Genomic DNA, 14,287 nt, shown 5'->3' on the forward strand with positions numbered 1-14,287 from the left:
ATGGACCATGGAAGAGAATACACTTGGATTACGCAGGTCCGCTTAACGGATTGTACTAATTGGTTGTAGTCGACAATCTAATTTCTTCAGGAAACCTTCGACAGATTTCATATTCCGGAAACCGTCATCACCGACAACGGGACGCAGTTTCGCAGCAGCGCGTTCAAGAAAATGTGTGAGCAGCTCGGTATCATTCACATTCGCACTGCCCCCTATCACCCACAGTCAAACGGACAAGCAGAACGCTTCGTCGATACGCTGAAGCAATCGCTACGCAAAATAGTAGAGGGGGAAGAAGTATCATCAGTCGAAGCTTTTCAAACTTTTCTATAGGTATACCGTTCAACACCCAGTGCTGCACTTGCTGGGAAGTCTCCGGTAGAGGAAATGTTGGGCAGGTTAATGCGAACTATCCTTGGTCTACTGCAACCTCCAGTGTTCAACTGCAGGTAGGGATTGTTAACCGGTTTTACCGTTACCGGTTTTACCGGTAATACCGGATCATTTGTCATTACCGAATTACTGGTAATTTTACAATCAATAACCGGTAATTTCGGTAACTTTCATGTTTACACCATAAAAAAAGTCACAGGAGGGTTGTGTCCGAGACAAGACCGCTTAGTTGACGTAGGATTCCGTTAGGCTATCTGTTGATTTTGGATATGTTTGAAGAATTATATCGTTAAACTCTCTGATAATGATTTGGTTTTAATGTCTTTGTTAGAGAACACATTTCGGTAGTAACAAAAGTTCGCCTACTTTCATGTATTTGCAATGCCGATTTCCCCCAGGCAGCTTAGTTTTGATGTCTCTGTTAGGGAACATATTTCGGTGGGAACAAAAGCTCCCCCTACTTTCATGTATTTGCAATGCCGATTTCCCCCAGGCAGCTTGGTTTTGATGTCTATGTTAGGGACCCGCCGCATGTGTCATCAATTTCGACCAATCAGAAGTGGGTATTTCCGTTAGGATAGGGGTTGAGATTTTTCAATTGTTCGATAGTTAGTTTCATGACATATATTATTTTCTTCGATATAAAAAAATTGTTATGAAGTGCCGAAATCGATTGACGAAAAAATTTCATCAATCCATCATGAAATGGCTGAGCAATAAGCGTTTGAAATTGGACAATTTTCACGATGTGCTCGATTTTCGATTTTCAATTTGTACCCCAATATGTTCCCGAAAGACGTAATCCTACGTCAAAATATCTGTCTTTATGTCGCTTTGAAATATTACACGAGAATCAAAATAAGATCGAAAAAACAAAACTGGTAATGTTACGCCGATTTTACGATCTCCGAACTTCAGTTCAAAAATCGCTGCCCGATCTAAAAACGAAGCACAGGATAAGCTTCGGCGATGAAGAACTGACAGCGATAAAGGAATTGGTTGATACCCTCGAACCAGTTCGGGTCGCTGTTGAACTGCTATGTCGGAAGTACTGCACCCTTTATGAGGTTGACGTTGGATTGCAATTTATGCTAGAACAGCTACCGGAGCAACCATCACAAATTTCGGAACAGCTGCCTGAAGCCCTGATTGCAAAGACCACAGAAAAACGTTTCGTCTATACAGATGGTTTCGCTCGTGGTCGGGACACCAATAATGATGACTTCGGCGTCTTCTATCAATAGTCGGACTGCAATCATCAAGCTGGCATTTGAAATCGTTCGTGACTTGACGAAATTTGATGATTATGGTATTGATTCAGTAGCTAGACAACCTAGACTAGAGGATGCAAAACAGTTCAAGGAAAAACTTGAACCACGATTGCAGCAAGCAAAGGTAGCAACATCCAGCCCAAACTCAACGCCTATAAAAGGATTGATGAAAACCCTCAGACAAGAGTACTGAGGGCGTCAAAGGCAAATACGTGAAAAGGGTATTCGATGTTCTTCGTACTGTACGCCCAACATCATCGGACTCTGAATATGCGTTTTCCTCTTCTGGAAATTTCGGTAATGATATCCGATCTGGATTAGAAGACGACAACATTAACGTTATTTTTGTTCTTAAGTATTAATTAAACCAACAAACTAAATAGCAAAAACTTGCAAAATGTTTTCTTGTGAACTAATCATTATCAATAAACACCGTTTCATCAATAAAATGGTTTATTTTAAAGTATTGTTTTACCGGTAATGAAATTTTCACTACCGCAAAACCGGTTATTGAAATTTTGGCACGGTTATGCAATCCCTAACTGCAGGCAATGTCCAGAGTTTACGACGGGTTCCACAGTTTACGCGAAGCTCTATGACAACGTAGACAAATGGAAGTGGGATTCCGTTACTGTCATCGAAGCCATCGGTGCAGTCAACTTCAACGTTCTCCTTGATTATCAGTCAGGTCGGAGAAAGCTAATTCACTCGCACGTGAACCAACTTCGATCTCGAATCAACGTAGCAGTTAAGCCGTCAGTAATACAAACACTGTTGGATATAATGGTGGATCATTTTGAACTCAAGCAGCACCCATCAGTGCAACAGATCGCTCCACAGAATTTTCCATCGATCGATCCTGAACGAGTTCCTGTAGATCAGCATCAGCCTGACAGTTCGGACAACGACGAGCTCTTCGAAGTAGAAGCTGGCTCAACAATTTCTAGTCAAGCAACAGTTCAGCCAATACCTAGACTAGCCACAACCAGTCGTCTTCCGATGCATTTAGAGGACTACGTCGTGGGTTAGTCTTGAAGGGGGAGTTGTTACCACCCCTTAGCCACAACCCTGCAACACACGTTAACCGTAACTTCCTTTATCTATGAGTTCAGTAGAGAAAATAAATGTTTTGTGATTTTTTTTTGCGAAATAAGTTGTATTTGTACCAAACACAACAGACCACAATTTTCGAAGGTGTCGAAGAAAAGGGATTTCCGATTTGGCCTATGTTTCAACTTTTTCAACACTCATGAACTCCATCGGCCAGTAGAAAACATAGCTAAAGAGGAATACCATACATTTCGATGTCGAAGCTACAAAAAAACAAAAAAAACTATGTGATAAATGGAGGTTTCAATTTAAGGATACGGGTCGGGTCGGGTCAGGGTCATATTATTCTTTTCAGTGGATCATGGCATTAAAAGAACTCAAAATTTTGTCCACCAAACTCGAAAGCGCAACAGGCCAGGTTGTGGTCGTTATGAAATGTATGTCTACCGATAAATACTATGGCTTTTGATGTTTTCACAGGGTGTCGACTCAAAACCCGAAAAAAAATTCCCTGATATTCCCTGATTTTCCAGTACTTTTTCAGAAAAAATCCAGATGTAATCAAATTCTCTACTAGTACTTCAGCAGTAGTTCCTAAAACATTTTAGCTTGAGCAATTAAATTTAAGAACGTCTTGTCGATATCTTCCAATAAATCAATGGTTTGTGATTTTTAATTGAGTTAAACGACGACTGATACAAGTACAGTTCATAGTTCTCTTGAAGGCCCTTCAACACTAGTGCAGAATGAGTAATTTTCATTCTGATTCGGATCAATTTCATGAAACTGATACGGTTTTAAAGAAAAGTCTTTTCTTGCAATCTTTCGGCTCCCTTCTGTGCGTTTTTCAAAGTTTTCTTCGTTACTCATTTATTAACTCATTTAACGCAAAAGCTTCTTTCTTCCAACTTTCCTTGTCCACCAGATAAAGAGAATGAGGACCTCGAAATCGTTGAATTACCTAGCATAACATTTTTATTGATGCTATCCTTCCAAATCCAAAGTGAAGCATACCATAATAAACTTGTCGCATAGCACAACCTTCACAAATGTTTTCTAAAAACATTCGAAAAATATCGGAAAAACCCCTCACAACGTTGGAGTTTCCACACGAGAGACAGAAGACCATTTTTGGTAAAAAGTTCTGTAAACCTCTACTTTCCAAAAATGTTCCAGTCGTTCATTTTTCGAATAATAGTGAGCGAACTTGTCTCTTTTGTTGCTATCATATGGTTTCAGTGCTAAGTCTGCTGGAGCTCAACCGATATGTTCAACATCCGTCAAATACATCAAAAATCAAAAAAAAACAATGGGTTCAATAGTCAAAAGTTCCACGAATCTTTTTCCAGACATTTTTTTTTCTACAAGATCAAGATTATATCAATACTTCATAAATTTTAAAACCAATGCTTCGCATCCCACACGAAGTTTCAAGATTTGTATGTTGTAAAATTTTGGCGAGTTTTCCATCCATCCTTTGATGAACCGTGTACAATTTGCTATCCGAAGCTGCCCAAATTCAAGAGTTTTTCTCCTTCATTTTGAAAGTCTAGTTAAAGCTCGCGTAATATGATCAATTCACGTTGGTACCGTCCATCGACACAAGAAGTTTGTTCAAAATATATAATACCTAGATCTTCTTTAAAAAGTCACAGGAGGATTGTGTCCGAGACACGACCCTCATAGTTGACGTAGGATTCCGTTGACCTATCTGTTGATTATGGATATGTTTGAAGGATTGCATCGTTAAACTCTTTGATAATGATTTGGTGGTCCTGAAAAGGGCCGTTTTGTTTGGTTGTTGGGTATTATTTATTCACTCCAACAGTGTTTGCCGAATGATGATGACTGTAATGATGACAGAAGTATGGTAAACAGTCGTTGGATGGTGCGTATCAGATAGAATATGCCGAAGTGGAATGAGATATGATGAAAACTGCCCTTTGTGACCCTAGACAAGATGCCTCCCGTGTAATGTATGAATGAAATAAAGTAAAAAAAACACCGAGCACAATTATCATTTTCTCTCATCAGTAAAACATGTTACTTTAATATAGAGAAAACATATCTGAAATGGAAAAGGTAATTTTCTTTTATAATTTTTACTTTCGAGTGTTTATTCAACCCAATGCGAATTTGAATTGGACTAACAACACATAATACTACATGTACAGCATATAGGAAATCACTTTTTCGAATATTTCTTCACATTTTTTTATGCGAAATTTCCTTGGGTGAAAATGAACACAACAAAACGAATGACCCGTTCTCGATCGGGAACACACCTTGGTTTTCATTTATGAAAATTGAAATAAATCGTTTCATATATCAAGTCACTGCTACTGCTACCATACACAATTTTACGTTTATACTTGTGCTTAATTTTTCATAATAGGCGATCGGTAATTGATATGAAATTTTACGAAGCAACCAACATTAAAATTGCAAATTTAACTTTTATTTACTAGAATTAATCGTATCACTCACCTTATTTGCAATATAAAATGCCCCCTACTTTCATGTATTTGCAATACCGATTTTCCCCGGGCAGCTTGATTTTGATGTCTCTGTTAGGGAACCGCCGCATGTGTAGTCAATTTCGACCGACCAGAAGTGGGTATTTCCGTTAGTATAGGGGTTGAGATTCTTCAATTGTTCGATAGTTAGTTTCATGACGTATATTGTGTTATTCAATATAAAAAATTGTTATGAAGTGCCGAAATCGATTGACGCAAAAGTTTCATCAATCCATCATGAAATGTCTTAGTAATAAACGTTTGAAATTGGACAATTTTCACGATGTGCTCGATTTTCGATATTTAATTTGTACCTCAAAATGTTCCCGAAAGACGTAATCCTACGTCAAAACTGCAAGTTGATCTCTGATGCTTGAGAACGTCCTAAGAGCGTTGACGCCATGTAACGATTAACCACCTCATCCTTTCTTCGTCCCAAAATCTGACATTCAGTTATATCTGCAGCCTCTTTATAGTCTTGTTCACAGACTTGTTGAAACCAACGTCAAAGTATAGCTTCACAAAGTTTCATCGAGCTCAAGTTTAGAATTCGAGACAAAGCCAAACTCATTTTATCACGCCCTAGCTAGACCTTCTCAGTTTTTGGTGTCATTAAAATTTTCTAATTACTGTAATAATCAAAATTCTAATAGACGGAATTTCGAAGTATCTCGAGGTACTATGATGTTAAAGTTATCAATTACTTTCGTGTCTCCCAAGATATTTCCGTTTGAAGTTGCTTGTTACTGTGCAAAATGTTCCTGTGCTCCGTACCTGTTGTTATTGTAAAGTGGTGTTTTTTTTTCAAATATAGTTGTGAATAGGATGTGGAATTGTGAAATCGAAAATGTCTTATTTTCAATCACAGTGATGAGCGGGGGAGTTTTGCAACGTTCTAGACGGAAAATGCGCAGTTTGTGCCCTGCGTTATTTGAAGGGTGCAAGGAGTGAGCTCTTTACACTCGTGTAAAATGGAAAACAATCAAATTTTCTACTCAAATCATGGAAATGAACATGAAAATAAATGGCGAAATGAAGTATTGGACGAAGCCATTTTTCATACTTCATATGTGGTGGTGATCACTCCATCGTTTTCGTTGTGCTATCGATCGCGTGTTTGATTTAGTGTTGTAGTGTTTTCTTTTGTCGCGCGGCGGTTTGGTTGTTTCGTGTGGTAGATTCGGACATACCAATATACAAGGGTTTGTGTGTGTACCTTTCAGAACGAGTTCAAAGTTAATGCGTCATAGTGAATGTATCACAACCGGAGGAAACATTGGCGTGGCTGAGAGAGCAGACAGTAGATTCAGCTAAGTTTTTTTTCTCATTTATTTATCCACGCACTTTTCAATTACTTTTTTTTCGAACACTATGTAAAATGCTAAAAATTGGTTTCTTTCAACCCAATCGGATAACACACTTTCTGATTGCTCTTATGTTCATTACATTACATTACATTACATTTTACCGCCCCACGAAAAAGCGTCGCGATAACATTGACACTTACTCAAATTCAAATGTCAATTTACTGCTTTATTCATTTATTCATACGTCTCTCTTAATTTGAAAGCTGAATTCCATATATGTCGACATAGAACTTTTAAATGTTAAATTTTCAAGTGTTCATCACGGGTTTTGTTTCTGGCGAATGAACTTCTAACAGGAATCCTGGAAATGATTCCAATTTCGTTAGGAATCATTAACTCGCTGCTTTCCTGGAGAGATGATAGAATGTGAGTGTGAGAGGTGATTATTTTTGGAGAGTAAATGATATCAAGCGAACAAAAATAAGAGAGGTGCGATGCAATCTCCAAAATCGTAAATCTTAAAATTCAAATTATAACTCTTAAGTAATTATCGAAATCGTTAGGGAGAAACTGGAAAATCCAAAAAATCTAATTTTTATTTCTACAATTTCGGGTAGCTTATGACATCAAAAAAGTTTAACGACTCTAACACATAATATAATCTGATTCATTTATTACAGTGCATCGTAGTTTTTCTAATTCTTTATTTTTTATTATTTCCCGCCATTGCGATTAGTCATTGTATGCGTCCATGTTAACATACTTCAGCTACATATTATATTTACGAATTTTATACTCCATTTCAGTGGCAGATAGTTTCGGATGACACATTTGGTTCTAATTTAATGTTCCATATAGCAGATTGTATGTTTATAATTTCATGTTTAATGTGTGTGTACAAAATTATTTCTGTGTTCAGTTTGTTGATTCTAAGAATCGATAACGAAATATATCGCCGGGTCGAGTGATTTCGAAGGGTTTTTCACGGTTACCTTCTCAGGTTTCTCGAAAATAATTCTTCGCCGTCGCGATTGGATCTCGATAAAAAGTAATCTTGATAAATTATAGAGTATATAGCCGGCCCAATTGATTTAACAGGTTTTCCTTCTCAGGATACCTATCTCTGTTGTGACACGTGATCGATAGTTCGCGTTTACATGGTCACATCATTTACTTCAGTGGGTCCTGATTATTACCTCTCTTCACTAACAAATATTCCTTCCATGATGAACGCTGGGGAGTCACGCTATAGTGGCGGCCCTTCTGGCTTTCGAGCGGCGTCGTTATCGACTATTTGAAGCTCGAGTCACCGAAACTTGCACAATGAGACTGGTTTGCTACTCCCAAGTGCCATTCAGTGTGTAGCTGAGAGAGAGGAGCCAGCTCGCGTTTGTTGTGATCGCCCTTATGTCAGCGCGAACCAGTCACGGTGAACCAAGGGGAAGTATTGGAATATGTAGAAAATTTTAACATGATATTTTTTCGCAAGACATTTTATAAGAAAATAATGTTGACGTCGGACTACATCTTTCATTTCTATACCGGGGTGTAAGTTCAAAGCTTCGAGATCGAGAGTGTTACATTGGAGAAACAGAATTTTGAGCAATAATACCTGCCGGTTGAAAGAAATGGTATGATAACCGCTTCATTCGAAAGAAAAAATATCTACGTGTTATATGTGTGTTACTTATTGATCCAAAAATTTGTTTCCAAAGCTCAAAAATTGCTTTGAAAGCAAGCTATTGAAATCACAAAAATCTGTATATAAGCAGGTAGCAGCTCCGAAATCCTGATGAATGGAGTCACCACCAAGAGCATGTTTGTGCAAATGAAGGGCACTGGAGCATCGTGTTCGTTCAAGCAAGGCCAAAAAGGAGTCCACCGAAGAGAAGAATAGTATCGCTAAGAAGGCGACCAAGAAAGCGTCAGCATCGAGCTGGTGTGGCTGCCCGGAAGCAAAAGTCAAACAAATCCTCGAGCATCGCTGCATACAAGCCGAAGCCATAGAAATCAGAAGCAGCTTCGTTAAAAACTACCGTCGCCACACATAACGCACAACACGAGAGTGTTTTCAGCAAATCAAATCCAGTTCTTTTCAGAAAGAGTATATCAAATACTGCGCTCAAATACATTCTTTTCGTAATTTCTTCGATCAAGTGCGATCAACGTAAAATTACATCTTTCGAGAACTTATAAGGGGTACAATGAATCTTGAGAAAAACAAACGGGAAGTGGGTATTGTGAGGAAGGGCAGAGTGCTTATTAAGAATGCAGACACAGCATCATTTTGATGGAACCTATTCTTATTTCCATCGGACACAAACAAAATTCCCTCAAAATGCACCTGGGAGACATCAATGTTGACTCTTTTCATTGGGAGATTAGCGCTTATTTTGTATATTCCACATACGCTGCATATTCAAATTGTATCGGAGAATATACAATTATGGCTCACATTGCAAAAATCGATTCACCGAGCTTGCAGCAATAAATCAAACTGGAACCAGTTAAAGAATGAAAGAATTCACGAAAATTGAATGAACGATCGGAAAAAGTCACAAATGAGCGCAAAACACCCATTAATTCACACAAGAACTCCACCGGTAAGCAAATCATAAAAATCAGTTTACTTCTTATTTCGGATATTTTTTAGAAATCATCGAAATAGTTCTTTTAGACAACTATATCGGAATTATCAAAAGTAAAAAAAAAAACTTGTTCGAATGAGCCGATGCTGCTGGAAGTCATGATGTGGGCTGACCTGGTACATATTTTATTATTTCCTGATCATGTAAGTGCTCAAATTTTTATCCCCCATATATTCCTGTTAGGCGTAGTCCTAAGTCAAAAATAAAATCGCGGATAAAAACGCACAAATGATCTCACAAACAAGAGTTCACGTCAAGTTTCAACACTTTTCTTATAAATGAATGACAACAACTTGCTTGATTGAAATTGTCCGATTTGAATTTTCTTGATGAGAATTCGTAAAAAGAATAAGAAGAAAACAATCTATCTGTCATTCAGCTGGCTTCTCTCTCTCAGGTGTGTAGGACAGAAATTTCAATGTCGACCCCCAATAGCCAACATGGAACTCATCGTGTCAAGGGAGAGTGGGTGAGTTACAGTGGAACCTCGATTATCCGCGAGCGCGACAGCGAGTTCCTAAATCCTAAACTAAGTCTACAAAAAAATCCTACTAAATCAAAACTTAAAAATTTAAAAATTTTAAAAATTACAAATTAAAAAATTTAAAAATTTTCAAATTGAAGATTTTAGAATCACATCACTTACCGCAGTGAATCCTGATTTATTCTGAACCACTCCCACAAACAACTATCCCTTCCATGATAAACGCTAGGGAACCACGTTATAGAGGCGACCCTTCTGGCCTTCGGGCGGCGAATATCATACTAACATTCCTTCCCTTCCCCTGGTGACTGTAAGGACGTGGCCGGCGTCGTTATTGACCATTCAAAGTTCGAATCACCGAAAATTGCACAACGAGAATGATTTGCTAGTCCCAAGCGTCATTCTGTGTGTTCTTGGTGCAATTTGGTTGGTTCAGGTCAATCACGGAGAGCAACTACGAATTGTACAGTCTACCCAAGCTCAAGCTCAAGCTCAAGCTCAATCAAAATTCTGATAGACGGAATTTCATTTTTTTCAGACTGATGACGAAATTCCCTGACATTCCCTGATTTTCCCTGACATTGTTTGAATTCCCTGATATTCTATGATTTTCAAGGATTTCCAAGGTAGTCGACACCTTGTTTCAACAACAATCCGACACGAGGACATACGTTTATCCAATTAGAAAGAACATTAAAAAAAATGCACTTGGCCTAGTGCATAACATAATGTACAAAGTCTTTAGCCTTCATCGAAGCGTAACAAAACCGATATGTACTTATATTTCCAACTTACAATTCACTCTACGTCATGTTTTTCTTTCTTTCCCTCCCACAGGAATGTTCGACTTCTGGCATGTCATGGACAAGTGCACGGTGATAGCCAAAAAGGAACTGCTCTACACGGGCCCATTCGGCATTGGTGCATGGCTCAGCGGGTTGATTTTCATCGATCGCAAAAACCCCGAAAACGCTCACAACGCTATGAACGATGCGGCCACCATGATGAAGGAAAAACGTGTCAAACTGTGGGTGTTCCCCGAGGGCACCCGACGCAATACGAACGAAATTCACCCGTTCAAGAAGGGCGCCTTTCATGTGGCCGTTCGCGCTCAGCTTCCAATCATGCCGGTGGTGTTCAGCTCGTATCGAACGTTTCTGGATGATAAAGCCAAAATTCTGAACCAGGGACACGTCATTGTGACCACACTCGAGCCGATTGAGACGAAGGGTCTCACCAAGGATGATATCCCGGCGCTGATGGATCGGGTGCGGAACGCAATGATCGACACGTTCAAGGCCTCGACGAAGGAGATCGAAAACAAGTACAGCGTCAACGGGAACGGCTCGCCGGGTGTCGCCGGCTTGCTGGGTTCCAAGCTGCGACTGCGATGCATCGATGATCTCATCAAGCCAAAATTGCCCAGTGCCACTAGCAAGAAGAGTTCACCGGCCGAGGAAGACAGCGCTGCCATTTGCCGGCGGAAGGATTAATTCGGGGCTCGTGGGAGCCCCGGAACTCATTGTCGAACTGGCGGCGTGTGATATAAATAGTGATTAGTTTTGAGTGAATGAACTCCTTCTGCGGAGAGGAAGAGGATGATATATTTATACAGGAAGAATACCATAGAGGATTTTTAGTCGCAGGGAAGCGTTTGCTTCAGATTTCTTTCTATTTGCGATTCTTCAGTTATTGTTAGTATCAACACTGTGTTCCTAGTAATTTACATTTACAATCAGTGACCGATTATTTTAAAAGTATTCAGGAGACGTTTTTTTTAAGGGTTTAGTTTTATCGACTCGCCATAGGTTGTCACGATTCAGAAAATATTCTTTTATGAACAGGAGAACATTTCCAAAAATATTCTAGGTCATACAATGTATAATGTGCGCTGAACGCTTGTATTTAATATGAAGGTTTGGTTTACGATGAGAAATGCATTTTTGTTCAGACAATTATACCAATCTTTATGTTTGTGTTCAAGTACTCAAGTATCATTGGAAGAAACTTAGGTTTTATATTTATTGAAGCGTATAGAAACTCATTTTCTTCAGGAAATTTTCATCAAATAGGTATTCACATCATTAGGGAGAAACGGGAATGTCCAGGGCGATTCATTAGAGGATGGATTCAATCACCCTGTTTATTTATTGCATTATAATCGGTGAAACAATACCCAGTGCATAAGACACTGGGGGTGGACTTTTAGCTGACAAGCTAATAGAACACATTTTTTTGCATCAATGGGGAGAACTTACTCGTGACTATATGCAATTTTATCCAAAGAAATCGGATGCGCTACATTTTTTGAAAGCTGTTGAAAGGACTCGAGCATTTATTCAATGTCATAGCCTTGAATAAGTGGATTGCGCTCTTACTTTGGTAAATTAAATCATAAATACAACCAAGGTACGAATCACAGTGTAAAATGTGCTAACAGTCAGCTCCGTTAAAAAGATTAGTTTTATACCCTTTATTGTTTTGGTTAGACACGAAACATTTCTAAAATCTAAAAGCGGATGAATCATCCCTGGAAGTCCAGAAAGTCGAGCTCATGACTATTGTCATGAGACGGAGTGTACAAGTTCTATCAGGAAGTATTGATATTAGAAATACCAAAAACTATGAACTATTTTCTTTATATTCCATCTACAGTAAAAGCCCGGAAAGTAAACCAAAAACAGTTCAACACTTCAGCATTTAGTTAGTATTATGATTTTTGATAGTGACTAAATTTAACGAATGAGACAAGAAAATCATGGAACAGAGCAAACGAATGATTTTATTTATATCATACAGACGCATTCTGAGAAGTGGAACAACACAACATAAACCAAAAAATATATGCCCATTGAATCGAAGAGTTTCGTAGCATTCCGCTACTGTTTCCACTAGTATTTTACTCTAGATAAGCCGTTTGTAATATAAACTTAGAAAGAAAAACACATTGATGCTTTGTAATATAATCCCATAAAATATGCAAAATAAATACACAAAATTTACCCGGGTCGTTTCGGTATCATATCATCAAACCTTAAATATATCACAAGTTCAAGATCAATGGTTCACAAACTCCTATCAGGATTTTATATGATGGAATAAGCACGTGATAGAAATATGAAACATTGTTTAAAGTCAAATCATAGAAATGCAAATGCAGAAGAAATCCAAAAGCCGAAAAAGTATGCTCAGCCAGCAATTGTTGGAAAATGTTATATACAACGTAACGTTACGACACACTACTCAGTAGAATATTACAGAATACTTATGGTTGATTTTGGGGTCTCTGAGCAGTTGTAGAGCACACGAAGCAGTCAGTTAGAATTACTTTTGCGAAACTTGGACACCGCTAGAGACTAGGATTGGGCGAAAAAAACAATAAAATCGATTTTTTTCCAATCTCTTCATTCTTATAAAAACATTTTATAAATTTCTTCTGCAGTGTACACAAGACCAGCGGAGGCGATGTGGCGTAATGGTTAACATCCGTACCCCTCACTCTAAAAGTCTAGGGTTGTCGTCTATGGCAAATAGCCATGCATTATCGCATTATCATAACTTGTTCGGACTTGAGTCGAACGGATTACAGTATGGAAAATGCGATCCGTTCGAGTTATTCTGACTCGATCGTATTTCAGAATACGGGTGAGTAGTTGATCAGTAGACGGATCTGGAATTTCCGAGGCAATTATTCTATCGGTTTCCATAACAATGCATTGCGTTTTAGTCTGGTAATAGCAAAGGCTGTGTCGGCTTTGCTTTGATAGCTTCTCGCGGGTGAATCTATTCGTCCTGCTGCTTCTGTCGATTGTGTCGTAGAAATCGTAGTCGTTCGCCTCCTATTAAATTGAGCGGCGGTTTATTTTTCTATTTGGATACTAGCTGACCCGGCAAACTTCGTCCCGCCCAAAATTTATTTTTTCTTATCAATACCTCCAAACATTCACGTTTTCTTACTTACGATCATGGGTCCAATCGCAGAACTGTTCATTGATTCATCTCCTAATTGACCCTTTACAATTTACTTTTAATTTAAATTTCCTAGGACTTTTACCAAAACTCGTCATTATAATATCAAATTATTTTCAGACACAATTCTCGTTCAAGATTTTTCAATCACTTGCAAATAACATTTCTTCGTTACATCGAAAAAATGTTTGAAATAGAAAATTTAATAGAATGAAGATAGCCCTAAATCGCATAATTTCTTCTTCGAGTTTTGCTCTTATCAACACATTCAGCGATCTATTTTTATTTACATAGATAGAAAAAGATATAGGAGTGCGTACATTAAAATCCATTTACACTTTCGAACGAAAATCAATTTCGTTGGCGCAAACATCAAATAGACTAACAACGCTTGTCAATATGTACTTGTAGAACACATGCGAATTAAATTTTTCAAATTTTCCCATTTTTCTTCAGAGTTTTCCGCAAATTTTCAATTGTCATGTTTGGTTGAAATATCTGTTATATTTTTATGGGACCCCCTCTCCATTCCAGAGAAGGGAGGTGTCATACCATCATAGAAACATTTCTCGTACCCAAAAGCCCTCACATCCCAAATTTGGCTCCAATTGCTTGATTAGTTCTCGAGTTATGCCAAAGTTTGTGTTTC

At 38.3% G+C, this 14,287-nt stretch overlaps 2 protein-coding genes across 3 annotated transcripts in view; both read left to right on the top strand.

Moving 5' to 3' along the window:
- LOC129775742 (1-acyl-sn-glycerol-3-phosphate acyltransferase alpha) overlaps positions 1-12,671 on the top strand; it is a 34,381-nt gene extending 21,710 nt beyond the window's left edge. For both annotated transcript variants that reach the window (XM_055780810.1, XM_055780809.1), the window contains exon 2: positions 10,507-12,671. In XM_055780810.1, the coding sequence (XP_055636785.1) occupies positions 10,509-11,162 (654 nt within the window). In that variant the 5' untranslated portion in view covers positions 10,507-10,508 and the 3' untranslated portion in view covers positions 11,163-12,671. The remainder of the gene's footprint in view (positions 1-10,506) is intronic.
- Positions 8-2,693, top strand: LOC129774424 (uncharacterized protein K02A2.6-like). Its single transcript, XM_055778161.1, has 4 exons — positions 8-36; positions 105-282; positions 334-449; positions 2,213-2,693. Exons 1-4 carry the CDS (start codon positions 8-10, stop codon positions 2,691-2,693), a joined length of 804 nt encoding a protein of 267 aa, XP_055634136.1.
- Positions 12,672-14,287: the final 1,616 nt, after the last annotated feature.

Source organism: Toxorhynchites rutilus, chromosome 3, assembly GCF_029784135.1.
Source record: "Toxorhynchites rutilus septentrionalis strain SRP chromosome 3, ASM2978413v1, whole genome shotgun sequence".
Classification (NCBI taxonomy): Eukaryota; Metazoa; Arthropoda; class Insecta; order Diptera; family Culicidae; genus Toxorhynchites; species Toxorhynchites rutilus.

Coding starts and splice junctions, on each gene's coding strand:
- LOC129774424 (XM_055778161.1), top strand. CDS start 8: ATGGAAGAGAATACACTTGGATTACGCAG. Junction 37..104: donor AATACACTTGGATTACGCAG/GTCCGCTTAACG, acceptor AACCTTCGACAG/ATTTCATATTCCGGAAACCG. Junction 283..333: donor AGCAATCGCTACGCAAAATA/GTAGAGGGGGAA, acceptor ACTTTTCTATAG/GTATACCGTTCAACACCCAG.